Source organism: Moschus berezovskii, chromosome 5 (genome assembly GCF_049115385.1).
Source record: "Moschus berezovskii isolate FMDL1 chromosome 5, NW_MosBer_1.0, whole genome shotgun sequence".
Classification (NCBI taxonomy): domain Eukaryota; kingdom Metazoa; phylum Chordata; class Mammalia; order Artiodactyla; family Moschidae; genus Moschus; species Moschus berezovskii.
The window spans coordinates 44,203,525-44,220,552 of NC_142464.1; the positions used below are offsets into that span (position 1 = coordinate 44,203,525).

The 17,028-nt window shown below is 41.6% G+C and overlaps 2 protein-coding genes across 3 annotated transcripts in view; one reads left to right on the forward strand and one right to left on the reverse strand.

The window, feature by feature from the left end:
* The window catches only part of HERC5 (HECT and RLD domain containing E3 ubiquitin protein ligase 5), a 50,988-nt gene extending 43,763 nt beyond the window's left edge, over positions 1 to 7,225 (reverse strand). For both annotated transcript variants that reach the window (XM_055434109.2, XM_055434108.2), the window contains exons 1-6: positions 6,946 to 7,225; positions 4,929 to 5,049; positions 4,233 to 4,309; positions 1,692 to 1,913; positions 401 to 492; positions 1 to 131 (exon numbers count right to left, since the gene is read on the reverse strand). In XM_055434109.2, the coding sequence (XP_055290084.1) occupies positions 1 to 131; positions 401 to 492; positions 1,692 to 1,913; positions 4,233 to 4,309; positions 4,929 to 5,049; positions 6,946 to 7,225 (923 nt within the window). The remainder of the gene's footprint in view (positions 132 to 400; positions 493 to 1,691; positions 1,914 to 4,232; positions 4,310 to 4,928; positions 5,050 to 6,945) is intronic.
* PYURF (PIGY upstream open reading frame) overlaps positions 1 to 8,864 on the forward strand; it is a 59,158-nt gene extending 50,294 nt beyond the window's left edge. Inside the window, exon 2 of the mRNA XM_088836243.1 lies at positions 7,500 to 8,864. Coding sequence (XP_088692369.1) covers positions 7,500 to 7,587 — 88 coding nt within the window. The 3' untranslated portion in view covers positions 7,588 to 8,864. The remainder of the gene's footprint in view (positions 1 to 7,499) is intronic.
* The last annotated feature ends 8,164 nt before the right edge of the window (positions 8,865 to 17,028 follow it).

The following is a 17,028-nucleotide window of genomic DNA, read 5'->3' on the forward strand; positions in this document are numbered from 1 at the left end:
CTTCCACATGCTATCTGGGTCACTCTATTTCCAACAAGCCCAGTTACCAAACGGGGTCTTAACTCATTCTGTGTTGAATTGTGACCGAGCTGCCCGTACATTCCATAACCAAAAGTAAACACCAGTCCACTCTAAAGAAAGGGAATTTCTTATCAGAAATTAGAGAAATAGGACACAGAAGTAACACTCACTTCTGTGAAGTGTTAGTGGAGCTATCAGTGAAAAATCAATAAAATCACCATCAGAGCAAAGCCCGTCAGTTATCAGGACAGTCCTGCATGGGGAAGCAGTCACCTTTCCTCCCCAGGACACACCAGCTGCCCCCATCTCCACGTTCTGGAGCTCTCTCCACTACAAAGTGCTCTTCTGGAACTGCAGTCAGAGACAAGGGTACACCAACCTTTGTGAGCAGGGCAGTGTGAGAGCCACCACAAGCAACGAATTCAACTTTCTGATCATCCAGTGCTTCGATACAGGAAGGAGAGTCTTTACCTACACAAGAAAAAGAAGAGTTCAAGTAACCACAAGGAAACATTGAATTTCACACCGGAGTTCCATGCTACTGATAAAACATCCACATTACTTCCTCTAGGACCATCACAACAGCTCCCAACACACTCTGACAAGAAAGGCTCTGTGCTGGTAGATTTAGGTCTGAAAACGGAACAGGGGTGGTAGTTAAAGGGCCACACTTGGAGGTAGTCCCCTGTGAAATATCACTTTCACTTCCCAGAGCCCTTTCTTCTTTTTTTAAACCTGACTTGATTAGCTTTCGCTGCAGCATATCTGGTATTTCCAATTCCAGTCTGCATTATTACCCTTCTAATAAACCTAAAGCTTCTTATTTTTCTTTAAAATTCTCTAGTGGAGAGAACTGCCTTACACTACCTCTTCTCTCTATCACGATCGCTTCCTCGTCCCAGAGAGATTCAGCAAAAGTAAGTTCAACGGTCCTTTATTCCTTTTCCTCCTGTGAAATGACTTACGGGTTCTCGTGAGTAACTAGCACAGGGACATGTGAGGCAAAATGCAGTATCTGACCAGTAAGCCCAGGCAGAATGTGTATATTACCACAGCTGATAAAGCACCGGAGTTTGCCACACCTGAAATCTCTAACAAGGGGTTTGGGGTCATCAGAAATATTGACTTTTTCTTTGGGGAGGTAGCTCAGCAATGTTAATTACATGTTTATGTGTGTGTACACACAAGTAATTAAAACCTTAAAGGATAAGATCAGAATAGGTGTTTCTAACTAGAATTTTACTATCCTTTTGCCACAATTGTATTAATAGATATTTAAAGTGCACAGGTACCTTAAAGGTCACTTCATCCAAACTCATCACTTTACAGAAGAAGAAAATGAGACATAGAGAAAAATGAACTGACTTGGGTAGGCAAAATTAGTATGTGGAAGTGGGAATCACAGACCAGATATTCCGATCCCTAGTCCAGTGCTCTTTCCCTTTGACCCACTTGACCTGGATACTCATCTCAATTACAGCCATGGTCTGCACACTGTGTGATGTTTAGACAGATTCTACACTGAACAAAGAGAGATAACCAGGCAAATCAGTGCTAATGAAAGCGAGAATCTGAACCATTTTTGGTTCAGATTACATTCAGATTATATTCATCTCTTATATGTCAAATATATTTGTTTATAATATGAATTTTAAAATATATTTCCATACTGTAGGTGTGGCCCAGGCCCAGCTGTCCACAATCATTTCTTCCCCAAGAGTAAACATTTCCGGACATGGATAAGGCCATGCTGTGCGCTTCTCCTGCAGAAATCTGAACCAACGGGACTCCTGAGAGGTTCTCCACAATCTCCGGTGTGGAAGTTGAGGCAAATACTCTTCCAACTCCAAGCTGGCCATCTAAGTTCTGTCCCCAAGCAAAAAGCTCACCACCTTGACATAAGCAGAGAAAATGCTGTCTTAGTAAGTTTAAAATGCAGCAGACATCACCCTAGAACATTATATTCTATCCATACTACACCATTAAATTTTGTCCATTCAAACAGACACAACTGCTCAGATCTCAAGATTCAGTCAGAAAAACCAGAAGAAACTTCTCTTCAGCAGTAAGAGTTACAGTTCCTAATCTCCTACCTCAAAGGGTAGTATTAAGAACTGGATGTCTGTGTTCGCCCAAAACCCCTATGCTGAAACCCTAACCTTCAGTGTGATGGTATTAGGAAGTGGCCTTTGGGGTAGTAACTAAAACTGGATGAGATCATAATTGGGGGAGAACTCATGAATGGGATTAACGCCCTTATAAAGGGTCCCCAGAGAGCTCTCTTGTCCTTTCCACTTGTAAGAAGACTGGCCCTCACTAGACACCAAATCTGCTAAAACCCTGAACTGGACTTCAAATTTCTGCTGTTTAAATCACCTACTCTATTTTTATTATAGCAACCCAAATGGACAAATTCAAGAAATACTTATTTTTAAAAACTCACAGGATGGGCCTATGAAAGACAGAAATACTCTACTTTTGAAAAAATAAAACCCCAAACTACCTTTTTTTCTCTCCCTCTTCCACATGCCCAAAGATGCTAAATAAATAATGTAAACATACATTTGAAATTGCAGCACAGTATCGTGAAAGAGTGAGCATCTACTTCCATGAATTAAATATATGGACCATATTTTTATTTATTTTAAAAATTTTTATTGGAGTATAGTTGATTCACAATGTTGTGTCAGTTCCACTTGTACAGCAAAGTGAATACACATATTGGAACATATTTTTAAAGAAAAGTTCTTAGATGTTATCTAATAGAGATGACAGTACCTAATAGACGCTGAAAAAATATATCAGAGACTTAAATTTTAGTGAGTACTACTCTGCAAGATACCACGCAGGAACAGATGAGAGGTAGAGATTTTCCTTCAAACCTAATTACCAAGTGCCTATCAGTCAGCATGAAATACCAAAATGAGAAGGATGAGTAGTTCCCTTTCTTGATTTCCCAAATTTCATTCTTCCTACACTGTATTGTGACTTACCAATAATAAACCCTGAACAATCCCTTCCCCCCCAAATCCATACATCCTAGGCTTCTTGAAGGCACATGTATCTGTTTCATCTTCACAACCTGAACATGTAGTTACTCAAAATGAAACAGCTGTTCATAAATGGATGAAGTCAACAAGCAGCTTTTTCCAATACAAACTGACAGTTAAACCTTAACAGAGCCTTCAGTATAAGTCAAATGCATGATCACTTACTTCCTTTGAATTTCAGCTTTCATTTTAAAAGTTTATATCTGTCCTATTTAAAAAATTTCCTTGATCCTGAATTCCACTATTCTTTATCACCTGTCTGTCTTAATTAGGTCAAGTGGCTTCAGGAAATAGTTCAGTCACTACTTCCCTTCCCTACAATTACGGCATCTGATAAGAAATGGTAAGTAACACAGTGTTGGGGAGAATCCCTGAATTCAAAAGGTAATGTTAAAACATGTCAGAGGCCAGCAAACTGGCCACAAAAGCAGACCCAAGGGATTCTGAGCTCCTATCATGGGAGCTGGAAGAACCCTAGGAAAAGGGAAGAAAGTTCTGGAAAAGGGTGGACCATTCCTAACCTTGCTTTCAGAAAGGATGATTTTAATTATTTAGAATATTTTCATTGTTTCATATTTGAAAAATAGAAAACAGAACTGCGGAAATAAATCTCTAGGTCCAAGGTGGCACACAGGCGCCATGTCACCAAACCGAACTTTCACACTCTTAATGCTCCGCCTGACCAGAAACACAGTATATCCAGTTAGCCAATCCCCAAACACCAAGTTTACTCTGGGCTCTTACTTATTTCCTTGATCAGGTATGCAACCACAGTCAATCATGCCCCATTTCCATATTGAAGCTTCTGACACTCTACAAAACTTGCCCTTGCTAAAAATTCCTTGGGAAAAGTGTTCCATTGCTTATGAGCGCCTATACGCTTTCAATCCATGGGCTCTTTTCCCTTAAATAAAGGACATCAAACTCATTACCAAATTGCTTTAGTTTTTTCATTTGAGAGAATAAAACGTAGGAAAAGTAATTACGAAAACCGTAAGATTTTATAGGTCCAAGAATTCTGATTTTGTATCTCTTTCAGTAGTGCTCTAGACCGTACCACATTTAAAACCATATTTCAGTCCCGGTACCACGTGAAGCACATACATTCTCTTAGTTACATACATTTACTCCCTTTTGAAAAAACAATATTTAGAAAAGTACCTTTTGAGAGTGCAAGAGAATGATAATCTCCGCATGTGATCTGAATTATATTTTTTTCTTGTAAAATGCACTGAAACCTGATGAAAGGAAATATATTTTATGTTGATCACAAATAAGTCACAACAGTTAAGAATTATTAACTGTATTTAATTAGGACTGAAGCTCAAAAAAGTTAACTTCACATTCAGCACATCTAAAATTATAATAATAATAACATGCTTTAATTAGCGGTTTAAAAGGAAAATAGTGTTCATTCTAAAATCGTGATAAGATGATTCTAAGACTCTTTTACAAACAATAATTTTATGATGCAGGAATAACAGAAGATGAAAATAAGTTCTAATTCACAAGATCTACTAGGAAAAAGTCTCACAAATCATTTTATGATAATTCACTTTTCTCCGGGGTTGAAAACTACTTTTGGGTTTAATGAGTGAATGAGTATGTAAGTCCAATTTGGGGATACGTGTACTAACCAGTTATTTCCTTTAAGTGCCAAATCAACACATGGCACAGGCCCTGGGAGATACAAATTGATTTATTACAGTTCAGCAGTCAGTTCAGAATTCACCATTTACTTAAGATACCACCATACAAAGCAAGGATCACATAAAGTAACATTTTCCTACAAAAATTATGATTGCTTTTTGAGTGAAATTTAAATCATTTTTAATAAAAGGAAAAAAACGTTCCTACCTTGCATGTTCTATGCTATACTTGTACTCAAATGGTTTTCCATCTGAGGACAGAACCAGCATGTGCTCTTCTCCTTGGTCCATGGAATGTATCTTCATTTTTTTCCCTAACTTAATGCACTCTGCAAAGCAAATCCAACAGGAACTATCATCACTCTCACTGTGACCCACGACTATTATTCACTTAATTATAATGCACTTAAAACACCTGGAAAAAAATGTCAACTGCACAACTCGACTTAACACGAACATCTCTTTAAAGAAAATTCAAATGCAGCAAGCAGACAAAATAGCAAAGACTAGTGTCTTGACAATAGATTTTTTTTTTAATTTGGGAAAGCATTGATTTATACTGTTTTAAATTGAATATATCTTTTCAATTAAAATAGCTAACTAAATATTTGCTTTTAGATTCCTGTTTAATAAGTTCAAGGACAGAAACTAAATTTGAAGTGCCAGAAATGAAAAAGTCTGTAAGAAACTATAATTTAATTTTTGGAGAATATACTTCATTTTAAGAGTAAATGAGAAAGTGGGTTTGGGGGATAATTTTTTAAAAGGATGCTATTAAAAGAAATTGTACTGTCAGTGCATATTTAGTGCTTTCTCAAAGTTAAAGATTTAAAACTGTCCACTAAACCTTTACTTTTATCTCATTTAATTTGTTCACAAAAAGTAGGTAGATTTGGGACCTTGCTTCAGTTTTCAGTTCTAATGAAATAAAATCTATTTATGCAAAAGATCAAAGCACAAACCACTTCATAATACAAATTCTAAAGAGAACCAAACTAGTCTGGTAATAAAGAATGGCCCAATAGACTAAAGCTTTTTTAGAGACTCAGCATTTCAAATCAGTTGAAAAAAGGAGGGCTTATTTTAAAAAGGTGGGCTTATTCAAAAAAAGGTATTGGGACATGGCTAGCCATTTTGGAGAAAAAAATAAATCCATATCCCCCCACCTCACTCCTTAAGTCAAAATAATTTCTAAGTGTATTAAAAATGTTAGGTTTAAAAGCAAAATCTTAAAATTAGTAAAAAGATGAGCACATTAAAAAATTTTTGGATTGAGAATAGCTTTCTAACATAACACAAAATCCGTTAAGTCTCCTTAAATGAAAAGACCGAAGTAGACTATAACATTAGCTAACGGCAAGTCGGGTATAATTCAACAGTGTATATGACCGACAAACGGCTGCTCTTACTCAATATACAAAAATTCTTCCAAATAAACACGAAAAAGATAAACAACTCATCTTTTTTCTAAAAGCAAGGCAAAGATATCGATGAACTGGTAGTTCACACCCCACAAAAACCTCAAATAACCTATAGAAAAAAGGTTCTCGACTTCGCTCAAGTTAAAAGCAAAACGAACAAAAGTAAAATATCATTTTCTTCACGCAATAGATAGGCAAACTTTTCAAAATTAAATGTGTGGTCACCTGCGGTCCCCCTCCACCTGTAAAATCCGGAGTCAGGGTCACCAGAGCTAATAAATCTCTACAAAGATTACCAAAGTGCAACTGAAAGCCCTCTTTAAACTGCTTGCACACGTAAGGCATTATCACTTGAGAACAAGAAAACCCAAACGAGGTTCTCCAAAGACTCACAAAATCGGAGCAGGTATGTTCTAAAAGGCGTAAGTGAAAAACACACTTTGAATAGAAACCAAAGATAGCGGCAGACTGGCCAAGATGCTGCCGGGAGACCTCCGCACGAGGCGGCGGCGGGGCGGACTCGCGTTTCTCACCACCGTCGGGCCCGAACTCCGAGCCCGCGCGGAGCAAGGCTGGAGAACGCGGGGGTGCGGACGCGGGACACCCCCGGCCCGGCGCGCTTCTCCGGCCCCCGCGGGCCGCTGCGCCGTCGGGTCCGCCCTCTGAGCGTCGCGGTTACAGACGGGCCGCACCCCCACGCGGCGGGCCGCTCTAGAGAGGCGTCCGGGCGGGCCCCGGCCAGGCCGCCCGCCGCACTCACACCCCCGGAACGCGGAGCGGGCGGCCGAGCCAGGCCTCACTCACTCGGCTTCCTGGCGCCGTCGCTCCCCGCCGGCAGCTGGTGGACCTCGACGCCCGCCCCGCCGCGCTCCAGCACCGCCAGGCGCCGGCGCGTGCAGCACATCTGGCGCGTCGCCTCGGGCCTCCGGGCGAGCGCGCTGCGGAGCCCGGCGGCGCTGGGGAAGAGCCAGAGCTGCGCTCCCCGAGACTCCGCGGGCGCCGCCGCGGGGGGCCGGGGCGCGGGGGCCCGCCCGGGCACCGAGCGAGCGTCGCCCCGCGACCTCCTCCGCGGCCTCCGCTCCATCACCAATCTCCCGAGCTCCTCAGCCGCGTCTCAGCCGTCCGAACCTTCGAAGGAGCCTGAGGAGGAGAGAGACGGAGCCGGCCGAGGCTGAGAGCGCCCCCCGCCCCCGCGCGTCGCGGAGCGGAGCCGCAGCGCGGAACGCACACCGACGTCGAGGAACCGCAGCCTCCCCACCCCGCCCCGCAGCTGGGCTCCCGACGTGCAGCTCGGGGGCGGGGCCGCCAGTTTCTGAGAAAAACGAAACTGATTGTTGTTGTTGGGTTTTTTTTTTAAGGGAGCGGAATCGAAAAGAGAAAGGGAAACTCGATGATTTTAAGTCGGTCTTGGACGGTGGCCAGAGTAAGCAAAGCGCTGGTCCGTGAAGAGGTGAGCGGCAGGGCTGAGAAGACGTCCTCCGGCGGGCAGTGGCCACCTGAACTGGACCAGGTGGCCCTCGAAGAAATACTGCAAATTCCACTAGGAGGAGCCTTGACACAGGCGGACTTGCAGAAGTTCCAGAAACTACTGTGACAAGGAAAGCTGAAGTTTGCTAAGCATTCCGCTCCAGGCTTTGGCACAGCATCGTGGTAAAGCTGAAGAGAGCTATCCCGTCCCACGGCCCACACGACGGTGACTGCAACCACTAATCTACTGTCAATGTATTTTTGCCTTTTCTAGAATTTCTTACAAATGGAATCAGATTCGTGCAGCCTTTTGTGTCTGACTTTTTTCATTTAGCATAGGGTTTTAAGATTCAGCCTGTAGTGTTTCATCAGTAGTTCTCTCTTTGTTATTGTTGAATGGTACTCTATTATATGGATATACTACAATTTCTTTATCCATTTACCTATAGGCATTTTAGTCCTTTCAGGCTTGCAGCTCCGATGAATAGAAGTGCTGTGAATACTGTGAACAAGGCTTTGAATAAATGTGGATAAGTGTTTTCATTTCTTTGGAATGAATAACTAAAAATGAAATTGCTGTGTCATATGGCAAGTACATGAATATCGTTTGAAGAAACTACCATACTTTTCTAAAATGCTATACTGTTCAGCATTCCCTCCAGCAATTTGAGAGGTCCAGTCCCTCTGTATCCTTCCCAGTATTTAGTATTGTCAGTCTTCTTAATGTTAGCAATTGCGATAGTCTAAAATACCGTCTTACTGCAGTTTTAATTTCCATTAAAACTTCCCTGGTGGCTCAGTGGTAGAGAAGCCGGCTGTCATTTCAGGAGACACCATCTTGATCCCTTGATTGGAAAGATCCCCTGAAGAAGGAAATTGCAATCCACTCCAATATTCTTACCTTGGAAATCACATGGACAGAGAAGCCTGGTAGGTTAGAGTCCATGGGGGTCACAAAAGAGCTGGACAGGACTGAGCAAATAAACAACAATGATTAATGATGGGAATTTTTTCAAGTGCTTATTAGTGCTGATCTCTGTCTCCTCTTTGGTAAAGTGTCTGCATCTTTTGCCTATTTACTGATTCCATTGCTTATCATCTAAGGTTTTTTTTTTAAATGTATAAGAGTCCTCTATGTTACATATAAAGCTCTTTACTAGATATATGTTTTGAAATATTTTCTACCAGTCTGTGGCTTGCCTTTTAATTTTATTAAAAATGCCTTTTTAACTAACATAATATTGTACATGAGCTATACTTCAATAAAAAGAGGACAGTTATGATAAAACTAAAACAAAAAATTAATAAAATTACATGAAAAATGTCATCTGAAGAGCTAAAGTTTTAATTTTGATGCAAGTCATTTTTTCTTTACTTATTCTTTCTCTCTTACCAACATTATTCATGCTTTTTTTTTTTGGTGTTAAAAAATCGTTGCCTAACCCAAAATAACAAAGATTTTCTCATACGTTGTCTTCTAGAAGTTTTACAGCTTTAGATCTTTGTTATATTTCAAATGAATTATTCTTTACGGTGTGAAATAAGAGATTCAATTTTTTTTTCTTATCCATTTCTACCTGTTCCAGTTTGCCTTTATTCATTGAATTGCCTCAGTGTCTCTGTTGAAACTGTTGACCATATGTGATTGGACTTATCTCTGGACTTTTATTGTGTTCCATTGTGTATTTCCGTTTTTCACTCCAGTACCACACTGTGTTAATTACTGTACATGCTAATTGACTCAAAATCAGTTCACCTAAGTGTTTGACCATTGTCCTTCAGTTGTTTTGTCTATTTTTTTTGTTTTGTTTTATTGGAGGCAAATTACCTTACATTAATATATTGGTTGGTTTTGTCATACATTGACATGAATCCGCCCCGGGTGTACATGTGTTCCCCCTCTTGAACCCCCCTCCCGCCCCCTTCTTCCCCATATCCTCCCTCCAGGTCATCCCCGTACACCAGCCCCAAGCATCCTGTATCATGCGTCGAACCTGGACTGGTGATTCATTTCACATATGATAATATACATGCTACAATGCCATTCTCCCAAATCATCCCACCTTCACCCTCACCCACAGAGTCCCAAAGACTGTTCTTTATACCTATGTCTCTTTTGCAGTCTCGTATACAGGGTTGGGGGCGGGAGGAGAAGGGGACGACGGAGAATGAGATGGCTGGATGGCATCACCAACTCTGTGGACATGAGTTTGAGTGTACTCCGGGAGTTGGTGATGGACAGGAAGGCCTGGCGTGCTGTGATTCATGGGGTCGCGGAGAGTCGGACACGACTGAGCGACTGAACTGAACTGAACTGAACTGATACAGGGTTAAGGTTACCATCTTTCTAAATTCCATATATATGCGTTAGTATACTGTATCGGAGAAGGCAATGGCAAGCCACTCCAGTACTCTTGCCTAGAAAATCCCATGGATGGAGGAGCCTGGTAGGCTGCAGTCCGTGGGGTCGCTAAGGGTCAGACACGACTGAGCGACTTCACTTTCAATTTTCACTTTCACACACTGGAGAAGGAAATGGCAACCCACTCTAGTGTTCTTGCCTGGAGAATCCCAGGGACGGGGGACCCTGGTGGGCTTCCGTCTATGGGGTCACACAGAGTCGGACACGACTGAAGTGACTTAGCAGCAGCATACTGTATTGATGTTCTTCTTTCTGGCTTACTTCACTCTGTATAATAGGCTCCAATTTCATCCACCTCATTAGAACTGATTCATATGCATTATTTTTGATGACTGACAAATACTCCATTGTGTATATGTACCAAAGCTTTCTTCTCCATTCATCTGCAGATGGACATCTAGGTTGCTTCCATGTCCTGGCTATTATAAACAGTGCTGTGATGAACATTGGAGTACATGTGTCTCTTTCAATTCTGGTTTCCTCGGTGTGTATGCCCAGGAGTGCGATTGCTGGATCATATGGCAGTTCTATTTCCAGTTTTTTGAGGAATCTCCACACTGTTCTCCATAGTGGCTGTACTAGTTTGCATTCCCACCAACAGTGTAAGAGGGTTCCCTTTTCTCCACACCCTCTCCAGCATTTATTGCATGTAGACTTTTGGATAGCAGCCATTCTGACTGGTGTGAAATGGTATCTCATTGTGGTTTTGATTTGCATTTCTCTGATGATGAGGGATGTTGAGCATGTTTTCATGTGTTTGTTAGCCATCTGTATGTCTTCTTTAGAGAAACGTCTGTTTAGTTCTTTGGCTCATTTTTTGATTGGGTCACTTAGTTTTCTGGAATTGAGCTGCAGGAGCTGCTTGTATATTTTGGAGATTAATCCTTTATCAGTTGCTTCATTTGCTATTATTTTCTCCCATTCTGAAGGCTGTCTTTTCCCCTTGCTTAGAGTTTCCTTTGCTGTGCAGAAGCTTTTGATTTTAATTAGGTCCCATTTGTTTATTTTTGCTTTTATTTCCAATATTCTGGGAGGTGGGTCTTGGAGGATCCTGCTGTGATTTATGTCGGAGAGTGTTTTGCCTACGTTCTCCTCTAGGAGTTTTATAGAATCTGGTCTTACATTTAGATCTTTAATCCATTTTGAGTTTATTTTGGTGTATGGTGTTAGGAAGTGTTCTAGTTTCATTCTTTTACAAGTGGCTGACCAGTTTTCCCAGCACCACTTGTTAAAGAGACTGTCTTTTCTCCATTTTATATTCTTGCTTCCTTTGTCAAAGATAAGGTGTCCATAGGTGTGTGGATTTATCTCTGGGCTTTCTATTTTGTTCCACTGATCTATATTTCTGTCTTTATGCCAGTACCATACTGTCTTGATGACTGTGGCTTTGTAGTAGAACCTGAAGTCGGCAGGTTAATTCCCCCAGTTCCAATTTTCTTCCTCAAGATTGCTTTGGCTATTCGAGGTTTTTTGTATTTCCACACAAATTGTGAGATTATTTGTTCTAGTTCTGTGAAAAATATCGTTGGTAGCTTGATAGGGATTGCATTGAATGTATAAATTACTTTGGGTAGTATACTCATTTTCACAATATTTATTCTTCCAATCCACAAACACGGTATATTTCTCCATCTATCGATGGCCTCTTTGATTACTTTCAGCAGTGTTTTATAGTTTTCTATGTACAGGTCTTTTGTTTCCTTAGGTAGATATATTCCTAAGTATTTAATTCTTTTCGTTGCAACAGTGAATGGAATAGTTTCCTTAATTTCTCTTTCTATTTTCTCATTATTAGTATATAGGAATGCAAGGGATTTCTGTGTGTTGATTTTATATCCTGCAACTTTACTGTAATCATTGATTAGCTCTAGTAGTTTTCTGGTAGAGTCTTTAGGGTTTTCTGTATAGAGGATCATGTCATCAGCGAACAGGGAAAGTTTTACTTCTTCTTTTCCAATTTGTATTCCTTTTATGTCTTTTTCTGCTCTGATTGTGGTGGCCAAAACTTCCAGAACTATGTTGAATAGTAGTGGTGAGAGTGGGCACCCATGTCTTGTTCCTGACTATAGGGGAAATGCTTTCAGTTTTTCACCGTTGAGGATAATTTTTGCTGTGGGTTTGTCATATATGGCTTTTATTATGTTGAGGTATGTCCCTTCTATTCCCACTTTCTGGAGGGTTTTTCTCATAAATGGATGTTGTATTTTGTCGAAGGCTTTCTCTGCATCTATTGAGATAATCATATGATTTTTATTTTTGTTTGTTAATGTGGTGTATTAACGTTGATTGATTTGCGGATATTGAAGAATCCTTGCATTCCTGGGATAAAGCCCACTTGGTCATGATGTATGATGTTCTTAATGTGTTGTTGGATTCTGATTGCTAGAATTTTGTTAAGAATTTTTGCATCTATGTTCATCAGTGATATTGGCCTGTAGTTTTCTTTTTTTGTGGGGTCTTTACCAGGTTTTGGGATTAGGGTGATGGTGGCCTCATAGAATGAGTTTGGAAGTTTCTCTTCCTCAGCAATTTTCTGGAAGAGTTTGAGTAGAATAGGTGTTAGCTCTTTTCTAAATTTTTGGTAGAATTCAGCTGTGAAGCCGTCTGGACCTGGGCTTTTTTTGCTGGAAGATTTCTGATTACAGCCTCTGGTTCCGTGCTTATGATGGGTCTGTTCAGATTTTCTATTTCTTCCTGGTTCAATTTTGGAAATGTGTACTTTTCTTCCGTGTTGTTGGTTGTGATCTCTCCCATTTTCATTTCTAATTTTATTGATTTGGTTCTTCTTCCTCTGTTTCTTGATGAGTCTGGCTAGTGGTTAGTCAATTTTATTTACCTTCTCAAAGAACCAGCTTTTGGCTTTGTTGATTTTTGCTATGGTCTCTTTTGTTTCTTTTGCATTTATCTCTGCCCTAATTTTTATGATTTCTTTCCTTCTACTGACCCTGGGGTTCTTCATTTCTTCCTTTTCTAGTTGCGTTAGATGTGCTGCTGCTGCTGCTAAGTCACTTCAGTCGTGTCCGACTCTGTGTGACCCCATAGACGGAAGCCCACCAGGCTCCCCCGTCCCTGGGATTCTCCAGGCAAGAACACAGGAGCGGGCTGCCATTTCCTTCTCCAATGTGTGAAAGTGAAAATTGAAAGTGAAGTCGCTCAGTCATGTCTGACCCTTAGTGACCCCACAGACTGCAGCCTACCAGGCTCCTCCATCCGTGGGATTTTCTAGGCAAGAGTACTGGAGTGGCTTGCCATTGCCTTCTCCGTGCGTTAGATGTAGAGTTAGGTTATTTAGTTGACTTTTTTCTTGTTTCTTGAGGTGTGCCTGTATTGCTATGAACTTCCCCCTTAGCACTGCTTTTACAGTGTCCCAAAGGTTTTGGGTTGTTGTGTTTTCAGTTTCATTCATTTCTATGCATAATTTGATTTCTCTTTTGATTTCTTCTATGATTTGTTCATTATTAAGTAGTGTGTTGTTCAGCCTCCATATGTTGGCATTTTTAATGGTTTTTCTCCTGTAATTGAGATCTAATCTTACTGCTTTGTGGTCAGAAAAGATGCTTGGAATGATTTCAATTTTTTTGAATTTACCAGGGCTAGATTTATGGCCCAGGATGTGATCTATCCTGGAAAAGGTTCCGTGTGCACTTGAGAAAAAGTTGAAATTCATTGTTTTGGAGTGAAATGTCCTATAGAGATCTATTAGGTCTAACTGGTCTATTGTATCATTTAAAGTTCGTGTTTCCTTGTTAATTTTCTGTTTAGTTGATCTATCCATAGGTGTGAGTGGGGTATTAAAGTCTCCCACTATTATTGTGTTATTGTTCATTTCCCCTTTCATACTTGTTAGTAATTGTCTTACATATTGCGGTGCTCCTATGTTGGGTACATAAATATTTATAATTGTTATATCTTCTTCCTGGATTGATCCTTTGATCATTATGTAGTTTCCTTCTTTGTCTCTTTTCACAGCCTTTGTTTTAAAATCTATTTTATCTGATATGAGTATTGCTACCCCTGCTTTCTTTTGGTCTCTATTTGCGTGGAATATCTTTTTCCAGCCCTTCACTTTCAGTCTGTATTTGTCCCTCGTTTTGAGGTGGGTCTCTTGTAGACAACATATATGGGGGTCTTGTTTTTGTATCCATTCAGCCAGCCTTTGTCTTTTGGTTGGGGCATTCAACCCATTTACGTTTAAGGTGATTATTGATAAGTATGATCCCATTGCCATTTTCTTTATTGCTTTGGGTTCGAGTTTATATACCCTTTCTGTGTTTCCTGTCTAGAGAAGATCCTTTAGTATTTGTTGGAGAGCTGGTTTGGTGATGCTGAATTCTCTCAGCCTTTGCTTGTCTGTAAAGCTTTTGATTTCTCCTTCATATTTGAATGAGATCCTTGCTGGGTATAGTAATCTGGGCTGTAGGTTACTTTCTTTCATCACTTTAAGTATGTCTTGCCATTCCCTCCTGGCCTGTAGAGTTTCTGCTGAAAGATCAGCTGTTATCCTTATGGGGATCCCCTTGTGTGTTCTTTGTTGTTTTTCCCTTGCTGCTTTTAATATTTGTTCTTTGTGTTTGATCTTTGTTAATTTGATTAATATGTGTCTTGGAGTATTTTGCCTTGGGTTTATCCTGTTAGGGACTCTCTGTGTTTCTTGGACTTGGGTGATTATTTCCTTCCCCATTTTAGGGAAATTTTCAACTATTATCTCCTCAAGTATTCTCTCATGGTCTTTCTTTTTGTATTCTTCTGGGACTCCTATGATTCGAATGTTGGGGCGTTTAATATTGTCCCATAGGTCTCTAATATTGTCCTCATTTCTTTTAATTCTTTTTTCTTTTTCCATCTCTGTTTCATTCATTTCTACAATTCTATCTTCTTGCTCACTTATCCTATCTTCTGCCTCCATTATTCTACTGTTGTTCCCTCGAGAGTGTTTCTGATCTCATCTATTGCATTATTCATTGTATATTGACTCTTTTTTATTTCCTCTAATTCCTTATTAAACATTTCTTGCGTCTTCTCAATCCTTTTCTCCAGTTTATTTATCTGTATCTCCATTTTGCTTTCCAGATTTTGAATCACTTTCACAATTAAAATTTGAAATTCTTTATTGGGTAGGTTCCCTATATCTTCCTCTTTTGTTTGTGTTGGTGGGCATTTATCCTGTTCCTTTACTTGCTGGGTATTTCTCTGCCTCTTCATCTTGCTTATATTGCTGTGTTCAGGGTGGCCTTTCCGTCTTCTGGCAGTTTGTGGAGTTCTCTTTATTATGTAGTTACCTCGTTGTGTGTAGAGTTGGATGGGTGACTTGTCAAGGTTCCCTGCTTAGGGAAGCTTGTGTTGATGTTCTGGTGGGTGGAGCTAGATTTCTTTTCTCTGGAGTGCAATGAATTGTCCAGTAATGAGTTTGAGATGCCAGTGGATTTGGAGTGGCTTTGTGCAGCCTGTATATTGAAGCTCAGTGCTATTCTCCTGTGTTGCTGGATAGTTTGCATAGCATGTCTTTCACTGAAACTTGTTGACCCTTGGGTGGTGCCTGGTTTCGGTGTATGTATGGAGGCATTTGATGAGTACCTATTAATTAATGTTCTCTGGAACAGGAGATCTCTGGTGTTCTCAGGGTTTGGACTTAAGCCTCTGCCTCTGGTTTTCAGTCTTATTCTTGCAGTAGGCTCAAGGCTTCTCCCTCTGTTACTTCCAAGGCAGTTCCTTCTGTTGAAAAAGCTCTTCTGCTTTCTGGTCTCCTCAGGGTCTAATTCTTGTCCTAACACCAGGGGGCGGTGGTGGACACCGGCTCACCTGTTCAGTCCTGCTGTGGGGAGAGAGGAATGCAGCTAACAAATATCCCTGGTGTCTGTGGGGAGTGCTTGCAGTGTCTCGGCTACACTGGGAATGCGCCCACTCGAGGCATGTGTGCTTTCCCTGTTTATGCTGCTTAGGCTCTAGGTTGCTCTGCCGGGAGCTGTCCACGGCCGGCCCTGGGTTGCATGCACTGCCCAGGTCTGAGCGGCTCAGGTTCAGGTCCTCGGGTACTCCACAAAGGCGCAGACTTGGCTGGGCCTGCGTTTTGTGCCTTCCCGGGTCTGAGCAGCTCAGGTGACCAGGCGTTTGGCGAGCGCAGTCGCTGCGACTTATCCCCTTCCCGGTCCCTGCCACGCAGCTCTGTTTTCTGGGTGTACAACTGGCGCACTTTCTCAGGCGGATATCCACCGGCCCAAACCCTAGAAGTCTTGGTTAGCAAGGAAGCCTGCCTGCAGCTTGGTATGGGAAGCCTCTCTGGGGCCGCGGCTGCCCCTTCCGGTGCTGGCCGCCCTCCCTGCCTGTCCCGGCGGGGGCTAGGGGCTGGGCCTCCCGCTGCCAGGTCGCTCACTAGGTCCTCTGTTCTGTGAGCGGGGTTCGCGAAGTCTTAGGTTGGGGCTTTTCACAGGCTTTTTGCCTTTTAGCTGCAGCATCTGCTTTGCTATCTTAAGTTTGCGCCCTCAGTTTGCCCTGGGGCGTTCAAGCCCGGTTCTCCCTCTAAGCACCGCTGCTGTGCCTCCCTGCCCAGCCCACTCCTGCTAGTGGGGGGCTTGGGCGTCTGCGCTGCTTCTCTGCTGAGAGTTTCCTCTGGGCACTTAGTCTGTGGGTTTTAATTATGTCTTTTGTCTCCCAGTTATGTGGCCCTCTGAGGTTCCACTCTCCAGTGTTTCCAGGTGTTTGGAAACTTCTTTTTTTTTTTTTTTTTTAAGCCTCCCTTCCCGGGATGGAGCTCTGTCCCTCCCTCTTTTGTCTCTCTTTTTATCTTTTATACTATTTCCTATCTCCTTTAGAAGACTATGGGCTGCTTTTCTGGGTGCCTGATGTCCTCTGCCGGTATTCAGAAGTTGTTTTGTGGGATTTACTCAGCGTTCAAATGTTCTTTTTCTGATTTTGCGGGGGGAGAAAGTGGTCGCTCCGTCCTATTCCACTGCCATCTTCCCCTCTGTTTTGTCTATTTTTAGTTCTTTGCATTTCCATAA